The sequence below is a fragment of the Hyla sarda genome, chromosome 4 (assembly GCF_029499605.1).
Source record: "Hyla sarda isolate aHylSar1 chromosome 4, aHylSar1.hap1, whole genome shotgun sequence".
Classification (NCBI taxonomy): Eukaryota; Metazoa; Chordata; class Amphibia; order Anura; family Hylidae; genus Hyla; species Hyla sarda.
In genome coordinates this window covers 95,449,673-95,473,082 of record NC_079192.1, presented here as the reverse complement: position 1 = coordinate 95,473,082, position 23,410 = coordinate 95,449,673, and the positions used below count along the sequence as shown (strand labels likewise).

General features: G+C 43.7%; 1 protein-coding gene across 5 annotated transcripts in view; it reads left to right on the top strand.

Moving 5' to 3' along the window:
* The first annotated feature begins 1,003 nt into the window (after nt 1–1,003).
* The window catches only part of PIAS1 (protein inhibitor of activated STAT 1), a 61,519-nt gene continuing 39,112 nt past the window's right edge, over nt 1,004–23,410 (top strand). For 2 of the 5 annotated variants that reach the window (XR_008892390.1, XM_056571638.1), the window contains exons 1-2: nt 1,004–1,051; nt 20,121–20,565. Coding sequence is in view for 4 of the 5 variants with exons in the window: in XM_056571638.1 (XP_056427613.1) it covers nt 1,028–1,051; nt 20,121–20,565 (469 nt within the window). In the remaining variant the exon portion in view is untranslated. The other 3 variants (XM_056571640.1, XM_056571639.1, XM_056571641.1) reach the window with 3 other exon arrangements.

Below are 23,410 nucleotides of genomic sequence, written 5' to 3'. Positions count from 1 at the left end.
TAGTTATGATTTTTTCCAGAAGTCCGACAAAATCAAACCTATATAAGTAGGGTATCATTTTAATCGTATGGACCTACAAAATAAAGATAACATGTAATTTTTACTGAAAAATGTACTGCATAGAAACAGAAGCCCCCGAAAAGTTACAAAATGGCACTTTTTTCTTAAATTGTCACACAATGATTTTTTTTTTTGTTTCAACACTGATTTTTGGGTAAAATGACTGATGTTATTAAAGTCGAATTGGTGGTGCAAAAAAATAAGCAATCATATGGATTTTTAGGTGAAAAATTGAAAGGGTTATGATTTTCTAAGATAAGGGAGGAAATAATGAAAGTGCAAAAATGGAAAAACATTCGGTCCTTAAGGGGTTAAAGCACTCACCTCTCGGCCACCATACTTTTGCTTAGAACAACATGCTTCCACTCCATAGCAGCTCAGGTTCAGTGTTTAGGACACTGCTGCAGACCAAGGTTACCATGGCTACTGTTAATGGCAGGACAGATACTGGGCACCATGACACCAAATCTCCTTCTGGTAAGTGCCAGGCAGAGACATTGGTGTCTTTATCTGATGGCCTAAACCAGTGGTCTCCGAACTGTGGATCACAAGAGGTTTCCAAACTACAACTCCCAGCATGCTCGGACAGCTGTTTTCTAAGTGAGCATGCTGGGAGTTGTAGTTTGGCAATATCTGGAGGTGCACAGTTTAGAGACCAGCGCCCATATCCTGCTTTCTGATGTTTTTGTGTGTTGGTCACTGTGCCTCCCTGTGTGAACAGGATTTCAGACAAAACCAGTAAAGTGCGGGCAGGATATGACGATAAATGTCTATATATAAGAGGCGTATAATCAGGTACATGGCAGCACCTGTGTGACAACCACAACAAACCCCGCTCCACCACGTGCTCGTCCTCGCATGCTCCCCAGGCACTTGGCGCCTTTATTCAAATTCTACGTGATGACATCGCGAGCGCGTCGGAGCCACGTCGCGGCGGGTTCATTACGCATGCGCGCAGAGCGGCAAGATGGCGGACAGTGCGGAACTGAAGGTAAAGCGCAGCTGGAATTGCGGGACCGGGATCCCGCCCTGTGTCCGACGAGGGGAGTCTTAGGTTCCGGTCGGGGTGGGCCGATGGATCGGTGAGCCAGGAAAGGCGGGGTCCTGAGGCAGAAAGAGCTGAGCGGGCTGTGTGGAGGGCGACAGTCGCCGCTGTTATTGTTGCTGCTCTCCGAGGTGGTGGACGGGAGGGGGTCTGGGGTGAGTGAGGGGAGGACAGGGTGGGTGACCCTTGTGCACGGTGCGGGATGAATGGGGGCAGGTATGGAGCAGTGCTGTAGGGATGTGTGGGGGGCTGGGATGGATGCTGACACTTCTCCTCCTGCCATGTCTGCTCCCCATGCTGTGGGGTCCTCACCATGTGTCCCCCTCCCCTCCCCCATAGCCTCCTCACTGCCTCCCCCTCCTCCTGTCAGCCCTGTGCTGGGGGCTACACCTGACATGTCTGCCCCCTGTGATCTCCATTGTCTGTGGTGCTGCTCTCTGGATGCTTGTTTACATGCAGCGTTATTTCTTATGGTCCTGACACAACCTTATTTCTCCCACCTTTACTATTCCTGGAGAGCACATTCTGTGGGGACAGCCATGTCTTATGATGGTTCTGCTGTCACGAAATAGGTTTCTCTTCTTGATGCAATTTTGTAAACTACAACTCCCAGCATGCCCTGGATGATTGTGGCTAACATGACTTACTGCATACAAGTGTAGAGAACTGTGTGGACTCGCTGTCAGAACTACAACTCCCAGCAAATGCTTTGAATGCCTGTGGTCTAGGCTTGTCTTAAGCTGTCATCTCCATCATGTCTCCTTACAACTGTTGCAAGACTATAACTCCCAGCATGCCTTCACTTCTTGTGGCTATGTTGTTGCGTACACATGTAGTGTAACATGGGTTTTGACCTCTGTCAACACTACAACTCTCAGCATGCCCTAAAAGCCAGGGTCAAACATGCCTTATTGCATACGTTTGTCTTAAGCTGCCATCTCCAACCTTATGCTAAAGCTGTCACAAAACTACAACTCCCAAACTTTTTTTTTTTTTAACTGGTGCCAGAAAGTTAAACAGATTTGTAAATTACTTCTATTAAAAAAATATTAATCTCTCCAGTACTTATTAGCTGCTATATACTACAGAGGAAATTATTTTCTTTTTGTAACACAGTGCTCTCTGCTGACATCTTTGTCCATTTCAGGAACTGTCCAGAGCAGTATATGTTTGCTATGGGGATTTTCTCCTACTCTGGACAGTTCTTAAAATGGACAGAGATGTCAGCAGAGAGAACTGTGCTTGTGATGTCAGCAGAGAGATGTGTTACAAAAAGAGAAGAACTTCCTCTGTAGTATTCAGCAGCTAATAAGTACTGGAAGGATTCAATTTTTTTTAATATAAGTAATTTACAAATCTGTTTAACTTTCTGGCACCAGTTCATAAAAAAAAAAAGAGTATATGTACATATATATTTCACCAAAGTACCCCTTTAACACGAGGTCTTGTATACATATGTAGAGAACTGTGCTTTCCAAACTGTGGAACGCCAAAAACTACGACTCTAAGCATGAGCTGACTGCTGTAGACTCTTAGGGTCTGATGGGAGTTGTAGGTTAGGACCAGCGGAGGAATTTAAAACTTGTTTTGGCTTTTGTTTGTAACTTCACACAATTTTTTATTTTTGAAAGTAGTTGCCTCTGATCTTAGTTTTATAAGGATTTTTTTTTTGCCTTGGGGATATTTAAAAATGTGATAATTATTTATTTATATATATATAAAATATTCAATTTTTAAATTTCTCCAAAGCAAAAAATATATATATTCAATTTTTTTTTATTTTTATTTTTTTATTTTAATACACCTTTTTGTAGTATACAATACTAATACTTACTATGTAACTTCTTCTGCTTCCTGCTGCTGGTGTCTGTCTGGCCTGTGTGTATACTAGGCGGCACTGGCGTAATGTCAAGTGATCACATTATCCAATGGCTGCTGTGGGATGCTTTTTGCGATGGACAAAACGTCACTGCGACCTGGTTGGCACACAGGACCAGTGGGAGCTGTAATAGCAGGAAGTCAGTGTAAGTAGATTACAGAATGTGAGTTTTTGGTTTATTATCTTTTATTTTATTTTTTTGTTTGAAGTGAAGCATTTCCTATAGCAACCAAATTACTAGGTTTTTAGAACTTTCTAAAATCTGGTTGTTATAGGCGACTGTTCATTTTATTTTCACCAATAATTGCTGTCTGGATACGTCATGTCTTGGGGCATATGAAAAGATATTTTACACTCTGTTTATCTATCCCCCCTACATATGACCAGCAGTGTCGCAAAGTCTGCAGGTCAGTGTTTCCCAACCAGTGTGCCTCCAGCTGTTGAAAACTACAACTCCCAGCATGCCCGGACAGCCAAAGGCTATCCGGGCATGCTGGGAGTCGTAATTTTGCAACAGCTGGAGGGATACTGGTTGGGAAACACTGCTGTAAGTTTAAAATGCCCATACAAATAAGGGCATGTTAATACTGAGGAATTGTGTGTGTCAGGAAATTCTGCCATTTGACCAATTTTTACTTAAAGGGGTTATCCAGGAAAAAACTTTTTTTTTTTATATATGAACTGGCTCCAGAAAGTTAAACAGATTTGTAAATTACTTCTATTAAAAAATCTTAATCCTTTCAGTACTTATGAGCTTCTGAAGTTAAGGTTGTTCTTTTCTATCTAAGTGCTCTCTGATGACACGTGTCTCTGGAAATGCCCAGTTTAGAAGCAAATCCCCATAGCAAACCTCTTCTAAACTGGGCGGTTCCAGAGAAAGGTGTCATCAGAGAGCACTTAGACAGAAAAGAATAACTTTAACTTCAGAAGCTCATAAGTACTGTAAGGATTAAGATTTTTTAATAGAAGTAATTTACAAATCTGTAAGGGTGCATTCACACGCTGTAACTCGCAGCGGTTTTCCCGCTACGATTTATGCTACCATTTATTTGAATGGGTCGGCGGACAGTGCGCAAATTTGGTGCTAAAAAACGCTGCTAGTTAGTGTGTGAATGCACCCTAAGGGTCCATTTAGACAGGCGGATTACCTGCAGAATTTCTGCGACCATTGACTTCAATGGGTTTGTAGGAAAATCTGCAAATCTTTCTCGACTGCGGATTTTCTGCTGACCCATTGAAGTCAATCTTCAGCGGATTTTCCACAGCAAATACTCCGCAGGTATTCTGCCTGTGTGAACGAACCCTTAGGCTGCTTTCACACTATAAAACTACTTCCGTCATAAACGTCCGTCATAAAAATCTTGAAAATCGACCGTTAAACGGCCATTAGAAAAATTCTATAGACTATAATGGGATTTTCTAATAGCCGTTTTAATCCGTTATTAATAATGGCCGTTATTTTGTGACGGGCGAATGAACGGGAGAAATAGTGAATTCACTATTTCTCCCGTTACTATCGCCCATCACAAAATAACATCTGTTGTAACTGGTTAAAACGGCTATTAGAAAAATCCCATAGACTATAATGGGATTTTTTGACGGCCGTTTGTCAAGATTTTTATGACTAACGTTTAACGGAACTATTTTTATAGTGTGAAAGCAGCCTATGTTTACATTTGCATATTTTCTGCTGCAGATTTGCGTCGGCAGATTTTACTGCTCCTTGACTGCAATGGTAACCTAATCTGCTTCAGCAGAAAATCCTCGTGTGAACGAACCCTTACTAGTTGCCTCATTGATGTTTGGCTGATTCTCCGCGTACCCCAAGCCCTCCCGGCCTTTTGATGTGCTGTTCTGCTTTCCAGCTAATTATTTGTATGAATAGTTCTGTCTCTTTAATTGCTCTATCGCTGGCCATGGTACGTCCTGCAAGTATTGGCAATGTGCCCACTGTAGCGCATGGAGCTGCTTTACGATGGTATTTGGTGAACTTCACGTCATTATTTTGTGGGTAAATATACTGTTGTTGGCGGCAGGTGTTCACTTATTTTTGGAATAGATGTACCAAATGTTGGCGTTCTCCAGGAATGATGAGGGTGACAGCTGAATGTGGTAACAGGCAGTGCACAGATTTGTAACAACTTTACAGAAACAAGATACTTAACTTCTCTATTTTTCTTTAGATGAACTGTTTTGTTTGTTCTCCATTTAAGCTTGTAGCAAAGCTGTGTGCAGATCCCGGTATTCAAGGTCTTGTAGGGTATTCTGGGAGCTGTATCCCTAGTGTTTTGGGAACGTTTTCTAAAAGTGTAATATGTATTCACTGCTCTTCTTGTTGCAGATTTTTATCAACAATTGCAATGTCTTCCCCAAAGTAGGGCATTTGTCATAACTACAAATCAAATGTGTAAGAAAATACAGCTCAGGCCAAAAAGGGTTCAATTATTTTACTACTATTTATCGTTACAGTTTTGTTTTAATTAGTTAAAAGTTCATTGAATACTGAATACAGATTGAGGCTTACATTTTGTCTTTTTCTAAGGCCACGTACAAGAAAGATATAGTGGAGCTGGAGAGGGTTCACAGAAGGGCAACCAGGGTAATGCCAGGAATGGGAGGACTACAGTACCCAGAAAGACTATCAGAATTAGGGTTATTTAGTTTAAAAAAAAATAAAAAATAAAAAAAAGGCTTGGGGGAGACCTAATAACTATGAATAAATATATCAGGGGACAGTACAGAGATCTCTGCCATAATCTATTTATACCCAGGACTGTATCCATAACAAGGGGGCATCCTCTACGTCTAGAGGAAAGAAGGTTTCTACACCAGCACAGATGGGGGTTCTTTACTGTAAGAGCAGTGAGACTGTGGAATTCTCTCCCGGAGGAGGTGGTCATGGTGAACTCTGTAATAGAATTCAAACATTACAGGTTATGGATTCTAGATTTATAGGGACAGAACGTTGATCCAGGGATTTATTCTGATGCCATGTTTGGAGTTGGGAAGGAATTTTTACCTCTAGTATGTTTTTTTTTTTTTTTTTTTTTTTTTAATCTTCCTCTGGATCAACTCAGGGACTCATTAGGGATATAGGTTGAACTTGATGGACTCATATATATATATATATATATATATATATATATATATATATATATATCATTTTTTTTTTTAGCCTTATGAACTATGTTACGTTACATAGTGTAATTTGCGCATAATGTCCACATGGAAAACACTTGCGGACATGCCACACATTTATAGACTCTGGCGGGTGCTTGGGCGGCTCGAAAATGGGCCGTCTCAGAGACTGCAAGGAGTTTCTGAGCGAAATCCACAAAAAGAATAGACATGTCTAGTCTGTACGGACGCTGGAAATGAGATTACCGGGAAATTTCATTGTATGAACGGTGCAGCAGAATCCTATTGAATTCCGCATGGACATTCCGTGGTGTGAACATACCATTACAGTATATTCCAATGCATCAGTGACCGTTTCACTTAAAAAAATAAATAAATAAATAAAAAAAATAAAAGTTTGAGGTTGCTCAAATAGACCCTTCTCCCCTATCAGTCCCATAGACTAAATGGATGATGGCCATGCCATTCGAACATGGAGCTTGGTACCCTTTTTCTTGATTGGTGTTGGCTCCTTGCAGTGGAATCCCCAACCATAAGTTCTCATCTATCCTCTGGTAACTATTGTTTTAGGAAAAACCTTATGAAAGGACACGTGTATTATGTAGACTTTCTCTGTAGCTCCAAACTTGTTGTTGCCAGGAAAACTATATTGCATTTACATAATGACTCTTGCATCCATGGTTCTGTCCTTGCAAATGATATAGAATTGTATCCAACAAATTCACCCATTTTGATCGGTTTACACTTATGGACTTTCTGCAGCAGAAATTTCACTGACAAAAATCTGCGGTTGACAGCCTGTGGAGGGCCTGTCCCCATTCAAACTCGCAGCGGGAAACACGCTGCGAGTTCAATATCAACTCTGCCTGTGTAAAAGAGCCCTAAAACTATACTGGCCCTGTGTCATCCCATCAAAAATGTGCTTAAATGCAAGGATTTGTCATTGAATAATCAATGTTGAGTCTAAAAAATAAATAAATACATAGTTCACCAGTGTGACAGAGCTCTTATAGCAGTGTTTTCCAGCTAGGGTGGCTCCAGCTGTTGCAAAACTACAACTCTCAGCATGCTAGGACAGCCTTAGGCTGTCCGGGCATGCTGGGAGTTGTAGTTTTGCAACAGCTGGGGCCATCCTGTTTGGGAAACACTCTTAGGCTGCATTCAGACAGCCATCTAGCCCTTCACTTTCTTCTCCCGTCAAAAATAAAAACGGACTTTAAAAAACAAAAACAAAAAAAAAACAGATGTTATTGTTCAGTTAATAAACGAACTAAAAACACTTTTTTTTACATTTTTTTGTTCTGAGCATGCTCAGAAGTAAAAACGTAAAAAAACCCGGATGCGAACAGATGACATTAAAGGCTCATCTGTTTTCCATACACTTCAATGTTAAATTTTCCATACACTTCAATGCAAAATTTTTAAAGTTTGCAGCCTGCAAGAATGGAACCGAAATGGGGATTAAATAATGTGGACTGATGCCCGTGTGAACGCACCCTTATTGGTGGGTGTTGGGCACTCACACGGGTACATCACACCACATCGCTGTCACTATGTATGAAGTGGTCGGTATTAAGGATATCCTTCCTGTTCGGAGCTGTTGCCCTAAAAATTTGTCTGACAAGTTTGTTTTATGTGGAATCTAGAGATGAGCGAACTTACAGTAAATTCGATTCGTCACGAACTTCTCGGCTCGGCAGTTGATGACTTTTCCTGCATACATTTGTTAAGCTTTCAGGTACTCCCGTGGGCTGGAAACTTACTGTAAGTTTTCTCATCTCTAGTGGAATCCAGTTGTTTGGTATGATCTATAATGGAGGAGTGTTTCGTAGATAGTTTCACTAGCAACTGTTGCAGATCATATGATATTTCAGAATGTTAATGTATTTTATTGCCTGAAAAACAACAACCTGCAGGTACATAGGACATTAGAGAGAGCGTTCTAACAGTAGCGCCTAATTTTTTTGGGTGGTTCTCTGTTGATAGAGTACTTTATTCATTGTCCATTAAAGTAACATGGCCTCTAGAGGATAAGCGGTTTATCTCAAGGCATATTCTCCCACCGGACTGACTGTGTATGGAAAGACGCCTAATGTGAGTAAGCAAATCCCTGGCCCTGACATCTGTAATAATTATGGATATAAAGGTGAAGTATCACCAGTGAAGTCAATGAAATTCATTGGTAAATAAAGATACAAATTTTTTTTTTATTTTTTTATTTTTTTTTAAGGAGTACTCCGGCGAGCACTTTTTTCCTTTTATCCCGTCCGGGCTGCAAAATAAAAAGAAAACGCACTTTCTCTTACCTGCCAACGAGCCCCCGGAGCTCCGGTACAGGTGTTCGGTCCCCGGGCTGTATTCTTCTTAATTCCTGTTAACCGGGACATCGCTGCGACCGGTGATAGGCTGAAGCTCCGTGTGACGTGCCGGGCTAACAGGACGTAAGAATACAGCCCGGGGACCGAACATCTGTACCGGAGCTCCGGGGGCTCGTTGGCAGGTAAGAGAAAGTGTGTTTTCTTTTATTTTGCAGCCTGGACAGGATAAAATGAGAAAAGTGCGTGCTGGAGTACTCCTTTAAATGAGTTTATGCTATACACCCAGAAATCTGTTGTAAAGGGGAACTTATGGCCCTTTTTTCACATTTTGGCCACACAGGCCCCTTTGTAATAGGGCCAGCGATCAGCAGACAAACAAGCAAAGTGTCACTTGTGCAGACAATTCTTTTTACCTGATCAGCTGACATCTCCCTGTATAGTAGTATATGTAAGGCTGACTACAGCAAAGGGACCCTCAAATGGTATCTGATGCTAACGTTGTGTATAGGCTCTGTAAATAAGCACCCATTACTGTGCGGGTTCATGCCTTGTAAGACCCTGAGCTTTTGGAAAGGCCTTTTGAGGCTTGTGTGTACAGCAATGTATCAGAGAGAGCACTGCTAAGGCCCCTTTCACACTACAATATTACACTTTTTTTTTTTTTTTTTAAAGATCTGTACGAAGTTCCATCTGAAAATCAGCTAAAAACTGCAGTTAAAAAATCCTATGCACGATTTCTCTCGTTACTATCTTCCGTCACAAAATAACGTCCGTTATTGATAACGGTCTAAAACGGCCATTAGAAAAATCCCATAGACTATAATGGGATTTTCTAACGGCCGTATAGGATTTTGTAACTTCCGTTTTGTTTAGCTGGCTTTCAGACGGAACTTCATACGGATCTTTAAAACGGAGTAATTTTGTAGTGTGAAAGAAGCCTAATATTGTAACGGGTCAGTGTACTGTACAGGGGATTCCCAGGTTTATGTACATAAAGCTTAGTCATTGTAGTAGGGGAAACTTTTTATCTGACTTTCTGTTTCTATTCCTCATAACTTGCAATGTTGATGAACATGTGGCTTTTTTTTCTTCCCTTTCCTCTTCAGGCTGGGTTCACACTACGTTTTCAAAGTACGGTCACTATCTGACGATCGTCTCATTCAAATGAATGAGATACGGGCATGGTCCGTCTGGGATACGGGAGCGCCCGGTTTTCATTTCCCCAGCCAGATCTAGGGACAGTATCTTCAAAATGTGTGAACCCACCTCTCTTCGACACTTGGTATTTGTGGTGTGTGCCACTTGCCTCCTTTCATGTATTTACGGCCAAGTCTACAGCCCCACACTACACTTCTCTCTGTGCAGTTGACTGTCCTTTCTCATTGCTGCTTGTCCCATCTTCCTTCTCATAGTGTGTAAGCCAGTGGTCCCCAAACTGTGGCCCTCCAGATGTTGCAAAACTACAATTCCCAGCATGCCTGGACAGCCGTTGGCTGTCCAGGCATGCTGGGAGTTGTAGTTTTGCAACATCTGGAGGGCCATAGTTTGGAGACCACTGGTGTAAGCTATAAGAAGTTCTGAAGGCAACCTCTGCCATAAAAAATGCATTCTGATCTGCATACATCATGTTATAGAAGAGCTGAGCTAATATGTAAAAAAAAAAAAAAAAAAAAAAAAAAAAAAATTCTCTGAGAAGTTCCAGCAACTTGCCATTCGTTCACTTAAATCTGTCATGTAGTCCTTTAAACTAGGGATCGACAGATTATCGGTATGGCCGATAATCACGATTTTGGGCATTATCTGTATCGGCAATTACCTTGCCGATAATGCCCGCACCGCGACCGGGTTGTGTGTGTGGTATTACAACTAGGCTTCAGGTTGTGTGTGTGTGGTATTACAACTAGGCTTCAGGTTGTGTGTGTGTGTGTGTGTGGTATTACAACTAGGCTTCAGGTTGTGTGTGTGTGTGGTATTACAACTAGGCTTCAGGTTGTGTGTGTGTGTGGTATTACAACTAGGCTTCAGGTTGTGTGTGTGTGTGTGTGTGTGGTATTACAACTAGGCTTCAGGTTGTGTGTGTGTGTGGTATTACAACTAGGCTTCAGGTTGTGTGTGTGGTATTACAACTAGGCTTCAGGTTGTGTGTGTGTGTGGTATTACAACTAGGCTTCAGGTTGTGTGTGTGGTATTACAACTAGGCTTCAGGTTGTGTGTGGTATTACAACTAGGCTTCAGGTTGTGTGTGTGTGTGTGGTATTACAACTAGGCTTCAGGTTGTGTGTGTGTGTGGTATTACAACTAGGCTTCAGGTTGTGTGTGTGTGGTATTACAACTAGGCTTCAGGTTGTGTGTGTGTGTGGTATTACAACTAGGCTTCAGGTTGTGTGTGTGTGTGGTATTACAACTAGGCTTCAGGTTGTGTGTGTGTGTGTGGTATTACAACTAGGCTTCAGGTTGTGTGTGTGTGTGTGGTATTACAACTAGGCTTCAGGTTGTGTGTGTGTGTGGTATTACAACTAGGCTTCAGGTTGTGTGTGTGTGTGTGTGGTATTACAACTAGGCTTCAGGTTGTGTGTGTGGTATTACAACTAGGCTTCAGGTTGTGTGTGTGTGTGTGGTATTACAACTAGGCTTCAGGTTGTGTGTGTGTGTGTGTGTGTGTGGTATTACAACTAGGCTTCAGGTTGTGTGTGTGTGTGGTATTACAACTAGGCTTCAGGTTGTGTGTGTGTGTGTGGTATTACAACTAGGCTTCAGGTTGTGTGTGTGTGGTATTACAACTAGGCTTCAGGGTGTGTGTGTGTGTGTGGTATTACAACTAGGCTTCAGGTTGTGTGTGTGTGGTATTACAACTAGGCTTCAGGTTGTGTGTGTGTGTGTGTGGTATTACAACTAGGCTTCAGGTTGTGTGTGTGTGGTATTACAACTAGGCTTCAGGTTGTGTGTGTGAGTGGTATTACAACTAGGCTTCAGGTTGTGTGTGTGTGTGTGTGTGGTATTACAACTAGGCTTCAGGTTGTGTGTGTGGTATTACAACTAGGCTTCAGGTTGTGTGTGTGGTATTACAACTAGGCTTCAGGTTGTGTGTGTGTGTGGTATTACAACTAGGCTTCAGGTTGTGTGTGTGTGTGTGTGTGGTATTACAACTAGGCTTCAGGTTGTGTGTGTGGTATTACAACTAGGCTTCAGGTTGTGTGTGTGTGGTATTACAACTAGGCTTCAGGTTGTGTGTGTGTGTGTGTGGTATTACAACTAGGCTTCAGGTTGTGTGTGTGTGTGGTATTACAACTAGGCTTCAGGTTGTGTGTGTGTGTGTGGTATTACAACTAGGCTTCAGGTTGTGTGTGTGTGTGTGTGTGTGTGTGTGTGTGTGGTATTACAACTAGGCTTCAGGTTGTGTGTGTGGTATTACAACTAGGCTTCATGTTGTGTGTGTGTGTGGTATTACAACTAGGCTTCAGGTTGTGTGTGTGTGTGTGTGGTATTACAACTAGGCTTCAGGTTGTGTGTGTGTGTGGTATTACAACTAGGCTTCAGGTTGTGTGTGTGTGTGTGGTATTACAACTAGGCTTCAGGTTGTGTGTGTGTGTGTGTGGTATTACAACTAGGCTTCAGGTTGTGTGTGTGGTATTACAACTAGGCTTCAGGTTGTGTGTGTGTGTGGTATTACAACTAGGCTTCAGGGTGTGTGTGTGTGTGTGGTATTACAACTAGGCTTCAGGGTGTGTGTGTGTGTGTGTGGTATTACAACTAGGCTTCAGGTTGTGTGTGTGTGTGTGTGTGGTATTACAACTAGGCTTCAGGTTGTGTGTGTGTGTGTGGTATTACAACTAGGCTTCAGGGTGTGTGTGTGTGTGTGGTATTACAACTAGGCTTCAGGTTGTGTGTGTGTGTGGTATTACAACTAGGCTTCAGGGTGTGTGTGTGTGTGTGTGGTATTACAACTAGGCTTCAGGTTGTGTGTGTGTGGTATTACAACTAGGCTTCAGGTTGTGTGTGTGTGGTATTACAACTAGGCTTCAGGTTGTGTGTGTGTGTGTGGTATTACAACTAGGCTTCAGGTTGTGTGTGTGTGGTATTACAACTAGGCTTCAGGTTGTGTGTGTGTGTGTGGTATTACAACTAGGCTTCAGGTTGTGTGTGTGTGTGTGGTATTACAACTAGGCTTCAGGGTGTGTGTGTGTGTGGTATTACAACTAGGCTTCAGGGTGTGTGTGTGTGTGTGTGTGTGTGTGTGTGTGTGTGTGTGTGGTATTACAACTAGGCTTCAGGGTGTGTGTGTGTGTGTGGTATTACAACTAGGCTTCAGGTTTGTGTGTGTGTGTGTGGTATTACAACTAGGCTTCAGGTTGTGTGTGTGTGTGTGGTATTACAACTAGGCTTCAGGTTGTGTGTGTGTGTGTGGTATTACAACTAGGCTTCAGGGTGTGTGTGTGTGTGTGGTATTACAACTAGGCTTCAGGTTGTGTGTGTGTGTGGTATTACAACTAGGCTTCAGGGTGTGTGTGTGTGTGTGTGTGTGTGTGTGGTATTACAACTAGGCTTCAGGTTGTGTGTGTGTGTGTGTGGTATTACAACTAGGCTTCAGGTTGTGTGTGTGTGGTATTACAACTAGGCTTCAGGTTGTGTGTGTGTGGTATTACAACTAGGCTTCAGGTTGTGTGTGTGTGGTATTACAACTAGGCTTCAGGTTGTGTGTGTGTGTGGTATTACAACTAGGCTTCAGGGTGTGTGTGTGTGTGGTATTACAACTAGGCTTCAGGGTGTGTGTGTGTGTGTGTGTGTGTGTGTGTGTGGGGTATTACAACTAGGCTTCAGGGTGTGTGTGTGTGTGTGTGGTATTACAACTAGGCTTCAGGTTGTGTGTGTGTGTGTGTGTGGTATTACAACTAGGCTTCAGGTTGTGTGTGTGTGTGGTATTACAACTAGGCTTCAGGTTGTGTGTGTGTGTGTGTGGTATTACAACTAGGCTTCAGGTTGTGTGTGTGTGTGTGGTATTACAACTAGGCTTCAGGTTGTGTGTGGTATTGCAGCCCAGTAATTGAAGTAAGGTGTGGGGTTACAACCAAACAAATCTGTTTACAGCTGTGTATACGTACTTAAAGCGTAACTGTCGTTTAAAAACGACTTTTGACATGTTAATCAGACATGTCAAATGTTTTCGATCTCACCAGGTCTCAGTCCTGAGACCTGCTGCAATCGTGAGTTATAAGCTGGGGAAGCTGTGCTCCACTCCCTGACCAAGAGATCCGTACACTTCTATGATTTGACATGTCAGTAGTTGGTTTTAATGACAGTGACTAATGTGAATAAGGATCTTCCCATTCATAAATGGCAAACAGAGCTTGAAACTTGAGGAATGGGAACTATATATTATTTGGGTGCGGAATCTGTCATTATGATCTAGTATTACACTAGACAGCTGTAATGGCTGACATAGGTAATCCCCCTCCCTAATAAAAGTTCATATTAACCCCCCCCCCTTCCCATTTTTCAAATATACAAAAAAGTACTTTGCTGCGTGCGAAACTGTTCAAACGATTAAATGATCACATTCCTTATCCCGCACGGTCAACGGCATAAACTCCAAAAGTCAAAATTGCTGAGTTTTGGTCACATCACATTCCAGAAAAATATTGAGTGGTCATTTTGGGGGGGGGGGGGGGGGGGGGGGGGAGTCCTTATTTTTTTTTTTTTTTTCTAGCTCCCAGTTTCAAAACAAATTTGTCAAGCCCTGTTGTACCTGTTGTAATAGAATAAGGCAAGGCAAAATCCAGTAGCCAATTTGCCTACCCCCTTTACATGCAGTTACTGTATCAGAATTGATCACATCATTAGATGGCGGTCTATCACCTTCAGCGCTTGGCCAGTGTCATGGAAGCTTGCTCTTAAAGCTGTTTAAAATCTTTATTTTTGTTAAAATGAAACAAGATGAGACAGACATGTAAGGGCCTAAGAAGGGAAATCCCAGAAATGTATAGCCTCCCTCTAGTCCATGGCCATACTGTATAGATAGGCTGTGCTACCGTATAGTCATACTTATTATGGAAATAAAGCAACTAGAATTCCCAACAACTAGGCTAAAAACAAAATACTATAAGGAACACAATGAATATACATTAGGGTGACCCTACATTCAGTCAGTAGTCCTATGGTCAAATAGAAGTATCCAAGCAATCCATGGCTGCCAGGTTGTCAGATCTTTTGGCCAATCCTTAAAGGGGTACTCCACTGGAAACCATTTTCTTTTAAATCAACCGGTGCCAGAAAGTTAAACAGATATGTAAATTACTTCTATTAAAAGAAATCTTAACCCTTCCAGTACTTATCAGCTGCTGTATAATACACAGGAAGTTCTTTTCTTTTTGAAATTCCTTTCTGCCTGACCACAAGTGCTCTCTGCTGACACCTCTGTCCATGTCAGGAACTGCCCAGAGCAGTATAGGTTTGCTTTGGGGATTTGCTCCTGCTCTGGACAGTTCCTGACGTGGACAGAGGTGTCGGCAGAGAGCACTTGTGGTCAGGCAGAAAGGAATTTCAAAAAGAAAAGAACTTCCTGTGTATTATACAGCAGCTAAGTACTGGAAGGGTTAAGATTTTTGTAATAGAAGTAATTTACAGATCTGTTTAACTTTCTGGCACCGGTTGATTTAAAAGAATTTTTTTTCCCAGTGGAGTACCCTTTTAAGGAGGCTAGTTAAATGGGTGATCCTTTAATATCTAGCTGTAAAGATGATATTATGGTTACCGGCCAGCTGATGTACCTTGAGGACTCTCGCTATATATTTTGTGTACGTTATTGCACTTTAATATTAACTTTTTTTTTTTTTTTTATATATTTGCAATAGATCAATGTTTCTACCTGTGTAAACTACAACTCCCATCATATGCTGTCGGAGCATGATGGGGAATTTTAGTTTTGCAACAGCTGGAAAGCCAGATTGTAAAATCCTGCTCTGTATATTCATAACTTTACACGTAGAATCATTGCTGTTGATAAATGTATTTAGCATTTTCTTTAGTACTTTTCTAAGAATCCTAAACAGGTCAGTGAGAAGAATAATGGTCGTCGCTGTCCTCCTCCCCCCCCCCCCCATGGCATCTCTTCCCTGCATTTCCTGTTTAGTCTGGCGCCTTCTTGGTTAATTCTAGGCACCCTCCTGATAGTGGTTCCTGAGTGGGTGTCAGTCCTGTGAGTCTCCCAGCCCTGGCGGAGAGGACATCTAATGCAGGAGACCAGACATTGTGCTATCTGATCCCCCATCATAGCCTGTAACTCAGTGTTTCCCAACCAGGGTGCCTCCAGCTGTTGCAAAACTACAACTACCAGCATGCCCGGACAGCCTTCGGCTGTCCGGGCATGCTGGTAGTTGTAGTTTTGCAACAGCTGGAGGCACCCTGGTTGGGAAACACTGCTGTAGCTGGTTGTGAGGATCCCAGTATGTGATTCCACCAGGACACATTTGGCTGTCCGGGCATGCTGGGAGTTGTAGTTCTGCAACAGCTGGAGGCACCCTGGTTGGGTAACACTGCTGTAGCTGGTTCCCAGTATGTGTGATTCCACCAGGACACACTGTGCATTTCTCCTGAGCGTTTCTGGATGGTCTGCACCGCCCTTCTTGGAGGGGGATCTCAAGTATCCCCTACATATTTACTGCTGCTATATAGTTTCTCTTTCTCCATGTTATCCCCCCTCCTTTCCCTTCCTCTCCATCCCCTCCCCCCTCTTTCTCCATCCCCTCCCCCCTTATCTTTCTCTCCCCTCCTCCACCACTCTCCCTCTGTTTTCCCCTCTGTCTTCCTCCCTCCCGCTCTCTTCTACTTATGTTGGAAGTAATTATTTGGGAAAGCCTGGTGTTTTGTATAGGACGGAGCTACGAGATGTTACTGTATTTCTCACCATAGCTGTAGATAGCACCTGTGTCCTCCATAGGAGACAGTGAGGTTGTAGCCCTCCATTGTTTCCTTTGCCTTTACAGAATGAATGTTTGTCTGTTGCTATAGGTGATTCTTCACACCAGTGCAGTGGTCTCCAAACTCTGGCCCTCAGCTGTTACAAAACTACAACTCCCAGCATGCCCAAACAGTTGAAGTTTTGCAACAGCCACTACTTTCTACTCTCTGCATTTGCATCAAATGAATAGTTTGGGATGATGAGTGGCAATAAGACTACAGTACTAATATTACTTCATGTCTTATATTCATCTATAAAGCGGTTGTCACCCAGCTTTCCCAGAAGCAGACACAATGTGGCTCCCCTATTAAGTGAACCAGCAGCTCAACATGCTTTCTCATCCTCTCCTCCACTATGTTTGGAAATCCAATGGACTATGAATGGAGGAGTGCTGCCTCTGCATTTTACTCGGGATGGTTGACCCCCCCCCCCCACTCTTAAAGGGGTATTCTGGTGGGAAAACCATTATTATTAGTATTACTAGTATTATTATTAGTATTAGTAATATTATTATTAGTAGTAGTATTATGTCAATTGGTGGCAGAAAGTTAAACGGATTTGTAAATGACTTCTATTAAACAATCTTTACCCTTCCAGTACTTTTTAGCAGCTGTATGCTACAGAGGAAATTCTTTTCTTTTTGAATTGTTTTTGTGTTGTCCACAGTGCTCTCTGTTGACACCTGATGCCCATATCAGGAACTGCCCAGGGCAGGAGAAAATCCCCATAGCAAACCTATGCTACTCTGGACAGTTCCTGACACGGACAGAGCTGTCAGCAGAGAGCACTGCGGTCAGACGAGTCAAAAAGAGAAGAATTTCCTCTGTAGCATACAGCCGCTAAAAAGTACTGGAAGGGTAAAGATTTTTTAATAGAAGTAATTTACAAAACTGTTTAACTTTTTTGGAACCAGTTGATTTAAGGGTTTTCCACCAGAGTACCGCTTTAAGCTAATTCTTACCTAATACAGGTGAAACTCAAAAAATTAGAATATCGTGCAAAAGTCCATTGCATTTTATTAATGCAACTTAAAAGGAAAGGAAGGATGAAGTGCTCCCAAATCTCCTGGTAGACGGATGCATTGACCCTGGACTTAATGAAGCACAGTGACCAACACCAGCAGATGACATGGATCCCCAAATCATATCATATATTGGGGATTTGGGGTATTCATGAGCTGTAACCATAATCATCACATGACAAATCACGGCTTGTACTATCTTGCTTTTCATGTGATGAGTCTCTCTCATATATTAGTTTCACCTTACTGAAATAAATGAACTTTTGTACTATATTCTTATTTTTGAGTTTCACCTGTATGTGGCTAGGGTATTCCTCTTAATATTGGGCTTACCAGAGTGTAAAGGCCACCTCTTCGAGAAGATGTCTTGTATTCTGTTAATCCTCAGCATTTAGTATCAAACTGGTTGCCGAGATTATGCGGCCTGTCGCGATGTACACACATAGTATAAGGCAACCCCATACAGTAACTGCATAATGTAGGGTCATGTTTGGCCAATTCCTCTGAATTAGTGGCTTTAGCCAACAACATTTATTAAAGCAAATCAGTCAGGTTTTTGGGCAGCCTAAAAGGTTTATTCTGGTGCTGTAGGAGAAATTCTAGTGGTTGGGGCCCTGGTAAAAAAGCAAACTAATAAATATATTTGCCTATGCCCCCAATCCCCTGCTGCAGCCCCAGTCCCTGGTCCAGGCCACTGCTGCAGCCGGTGATTACCTGAGCGGGAAGGTCCTGATCTGAGCATTGGTCTCGGACGCAGGTTGAAGAGACTGGGACTCTAGCTGGACCAGCAGGGAAACAGGGATATGTATAATTTTTTTATAACTGCACGAGAGGATAAGCCAGGTCCAGGTTAGGTCACATGCTAAACATCTGATAGCAGCAGCGCATAGTGCTTGGGATCTGCCATTGATGACTGGGCTGCTCCTGGACTTGAATTGTCTCCTAGTTGCATTGCTTTGGGCAGTGAGTGGTAAGTAGCAAGTGCTATAACGGCAGACTCACATGAGCGGGTGGCACATGATGGCTGCACATGGCTCGCCCTTGGTAGTTTTTGCCAATGGATGTCTGTGGAACAAGGCTGACTGTTTTGACCTGATGTAGGTGGCTGCAGTCTTGAGGAGCCAATTGCACTTTCCCCAAATATACAGGTGGTTTCTCGTGTTTCTTCAGTCTTGGCTTAAAGAGAACAATTGATCCAAAATGTGCAGGGGTCAGCATTTTTGTGTTTCCCATGTGTGAGATCTATGATGGAGCAGCATTTCTTGTGCACTGTGCATCTGACAGCACTTGGTAAGGATATGTGGCTGATGGGCAGACTGTGATAGTGGGCTCTTGCCTTTATTTTCCAGCTCCCTTCCCTTAAGTACTGTAGCTGGGTGCTGAACACCTTTTTATCTGTTTATAGAAAGACTTATTCCTAATCTCTGGGTGAAATTACACCAGTAGAGGTATAACGTGTGGGCACAGTGCCCACCAAGTAGGGCTGGGCGGTATACCGGTTCATGCCAAAATTTTTGTGCTGCACGATATGAATTTTAACCCACACCGCAATACCGGTTGGACCCCTCCCCCTCGGGAATGAATGAATGAATCAGCCCAGCGCTGCGCTGTCCCCACATCTGGGAACTAATCCTATGTGACCTGCGAGCGCTGTTCTGCCCCCCCCCCCCCCCCCCCCCCAAAGAAAAATTATTAGCCCAGTGCTGTGCTGTCCCCATCAGGGTACTACTCACATGTCACCCTCATGCGCTGCCCTCCTCGTCCTGTTTGTTGCAGCCGCCGTCGCTGACACTCTATACCAGTGGTCTCCAACCTCCGGGCATGCTGCGAGTTGTAGTTTTGCAACATCTGGAGGTCCGCAGGTTGAAGACCACTGCTCTATACTGTACGCTATGCCCGGGCTGCAAAAAATAAACAAAAATAAACTTTAACTCTCCTCCCGTTGGTCCGGTACCGGCCTCACTTGTTTCCTGGGGACGGGAACGTCGGACAGCCGTCAGCCTATCACCAGCCGCAGCGATGTTCCGCCTCGGCCAGTAATGGGCTGAGCCCACTGTCATATAAGAAGCCGGCTCCTTACATGACAGTGGGCTCAGCCTATCACCGGCCGAGGCGGAACATCGCTGCGGCCGGTGATAGGCTGACAGCTCTCTGATGTTCCCGTCCCCAGCGTAAGGCCGACATAGGTGCGTTAAAGTTTATTTATTTGTTTACCTTTTGCAGCCCGGGCATAGGGATACCGCACAGTATAGAGTGTCAGCATCGGCGGCCACAACAAGTATTTACCCCGATGGGGATGTGGGCTGATAATATGGGGGGGCAAGCTAGGAATTACCATTATATACCATGGAACCGCCAAGTTTTAAAAATACTGTGATACACACATTTGGTCATACCGCCCAGCCCTACCACCAAGATAGATGTGCTGTTTTACATTAACACCGCCTGTATCCTGTTTACGAAGGGAATGGCGTCATATTTGATATTCCCTGCTACTGCCCTGATCTCTTACAACAATGTCTCCTGCCCATGTAACTCCAGACCCTTAATAATAACCTATAGGGAATTTGCTCATAATTCAGTGCCCCATCAGCATCAGCTTTTGGGGTTTCAGGGACTGCATTTTTAAAGTCGGGCTTGTGTGTGGTTTTCTTTTTATGACCGTAACTGACTTTTTAATATTTTTTTCTTTCTTCCTGTTCTAGCAAATGGTAATGAGCCTTCGTGTTTCTGAGCTACAAGTACTTCTAGGATACGCAGGACGCAACAAGCACGGTCGCAAACACGAACTCTTGACCAAAGCTCTGCACTTGTTAAAGGCCGGCTGCAGTCCAGCTGTACAAATGAAAATTAAGGAGCTGTACCGGCGGAGATTTCCACTGAAAATTCTCACACCTGCAGACTTTTCTTTACCCAGTGTGCACTCCAGCACCATGCCAGCCAACCTGTCTCCATCCTCCATTCCTCAGCTTTCATATGACAGTCACCCTGCTTCCTCCCCACTACTTCCAGTCTCCCTTCTTGGGCCCAAACATGAACTGGATCTCCCACACCTCACATCCAACCTCCACCCTGTCCATCCAGACATCAAACTGCAGAAACTGCCCTTTTATGACCTACTGGATGAACTAATAAAACCCACAAGTTTAGGTAAGTGTGTATGATCTGATACATCTCAGAACTACCTGACTGTCATACTACTACTAATAATGTAGTTGTAACTGATTTAAAGGGCACTGGTCCTGAGAAACTCGTTTTGAGTTATTTAACCTAGAGGATGCCAGGCATAGTGTCTGTTTACCTGCTAAAATGGGTTCTTGACCAGTGTGGTCTAACTGGGAGCCCAGCTCCCCAGCTCTTACCAAGTTCAACAAAGCTGACTGGCTAAGTACTTAAAGTGATATTGTCTTTAACCCCCCCCCAAAAAAAACCCCACCTTTGTCAAAGGTTTTAATTGGTCGGGGTCTAACTGCTGAGAACCCCACCGATCTGGAGACCTAGCAGGATGAAGCGTTGCAGCGGTGTGCTTGACTCCAATGTACTCAATCTGTCTCATTGCAGGAGACTGGTGAGTCCATTGACTGGCTTTTATAATGGATCACATCTACTGTAAGACTGATTAAGCACAAAGCTGCCTGGACCAGGACTTCAGCGTGGTCCCTGATGGCTTCAGAATGTCATGCCGGCCTTGATTGATGGAACTTTCAGGATAAGCTATCAATATCTGATGGGCAGGGTGCTGAAACCCAGTAACACTTTCAACCTGCTGTTCTGCAGAGCTATAGCGGCCTGTACAACTGTGATGTGAGCAGGGCCAGATTCAGATGGCTCTTTTAACTGTGTAGTGACCATGGTGGGTGACTGCAGCTTAGTTTGCATTAAACAGGCTAAACTTCAGCAACCTGGCACAGTCACTACACAGTGAATACAGTTTACTGGGTAGATTCTGCCAGTGTGTCTCTGCTGAGCCGAATCGACATCCTGACAATCAGATATTGATGGCATATCCTAACAATAGGCTGTTATTGTGTGGAAAGGGTGTGCAGATCTATTAATGCCAGTAATTTTAGTTACTAATGTACTGTTTGGTGTACAGGTACATCTCAACTACAGTCGCACATTTAGTCACATAACCAAGATGCTAGGGTTTTGTCTTATGTCCCTGTCTCTGAACACATGGTGTTCAGCCCTATAATACAGGAAAACACACATGACATGTTTGTCATTAGAGATGAGCGAACTTACAAGTTTGTTTTATGTGGAATCTAGAGATGAGCGAACTTACAGTAAATTTGATTCGTCACAAACTTCTCGGCTCGGCAGTTGATGACTTATCCTGCGTAAATTAGTTCAGCCCTTCAGGTGCTCCGGTGGGCTGGAAAAGGTGGATACAGTCCTAGGAAAGAGTCTCCTAGGACTGTATCCACCTTTTCCAGCCCACCGGAGCACCTGAAAGCTGAACTAATTTATGCAGGAAAAGTCATCAACTGCCGAGAATTGAATTTACTGTAAGTTCGCTTATCTCTGTCATCTTAGCTCTCTCCTGAGCCTTCTCTCAGTTTTTGGGAAGGATTGTGTTTTGGAGGCTGGGCAGCAAATGGAGCATTGCCCCCTCTGCTGTTCTCCTAACTAGACAGGAATACCTTGTTATATAGGTGTAGGCAGGTAGCCGAGAGCGGGAAAGGTATTAAAGCGGTACTCTGGTGGAAAACTGGCTCCAGAAAATTAAACAGATTTGTAAATTACTTCAATTAAAAAACCTTTATCCTTCCATTACTTATCAGCTGCTGTATACTATAGAAGAAGTTGAGTTGTTCTTTTCAGTCTGACCACAGTGTTCTCTGCTGACACCTCTGTCCATGTCAGGAACTGTCCAAAGTAGTAGCAAATCCCCATAGCAAACCTATCCTCCTCTGGACAGTTCCTGACATGGACAGAGGTGTCGGCAGAGAGCACTGTGGTCAGACAGAAAAGAGAGACTCAACTTCCTCTGTAGTATACACAGGGATGTGGAATTTCTATCACCCGACGCCCGGGACTAGCAGTTTTGGGCGCCGGGCAGGTGAATTTTGTCCGGCCCTTAGCCCGGCTTCGGGCAAGCAGGGCCGGACGTGACAAGTGCGGCGGATCTGCAGTCTGTATGGAGCGGGCTGGCGACTCCTGCCCGCTCCATACTCTGCAGCCTGTGTCCTCGGAAGCAGAGCAGGGGAGATGAGAAGCTGTGTATTTGTCTTCTCTCCCCTGCTCTGCAGACATGCGGGGGGGGAGATGAGGGGGCGTGGCTTCTTGCTCCCCGTGCAGACCTGCGTCCTCTGCCTTCACTCCCCCCAGCTGTAGCTTCGGAGAGCTGAGGGGAGGAGGCACGTCTGCACGGGGAGACTGTATGCGGCGCTCTGCAGTATGTATGGAGCGGGCTCGGGATTCCTGCCCACTCCATACTCTGCAGCCCCCGGCTGTTCTCAGTAAGCCGGGGGCCACCGCTAATAGCCAGCATGCGGCGATCGCCGCGGCTGGCTATTAACCCTTTAGATCGCCGCTGTCAAAGCTGACAGCAGCGTCTAAAGGGAGATGTGAATGCTCCCTGGTGGGCTAGTGGGGTGGATCGCCCCCCCGCAGCGCGATCGCAGGGGGGCGATCCACTATGGAGGTAGCCGGAGGACTTACCTCTGCTTCCTCCTGTCCCGACTCTGTCATTGATAGATCCTGGCTAGACCAGGCTCTATCAATGGATCACAGAGCACACAGATTAATAGAGTTCAATAGAAATCTATTCATCTGTCTGAGGAATCTAATGATTCCTCATAAGTCTAATAAAGTGTAAAAAAAAAAAAAAAAAAAAAAAAAAAAAAAAAAAAAAAATATAAAAGTTTGAAAGACACACATTAACCCAGTGGTCTTCAAACTGTGCCCCTCCAGATGTTACAAAACTACAATTCCCAGCATGCCAGGACAGCCGTTGGCCGTTGGTATCTCTTCGTGCGTAATTGTACAACCT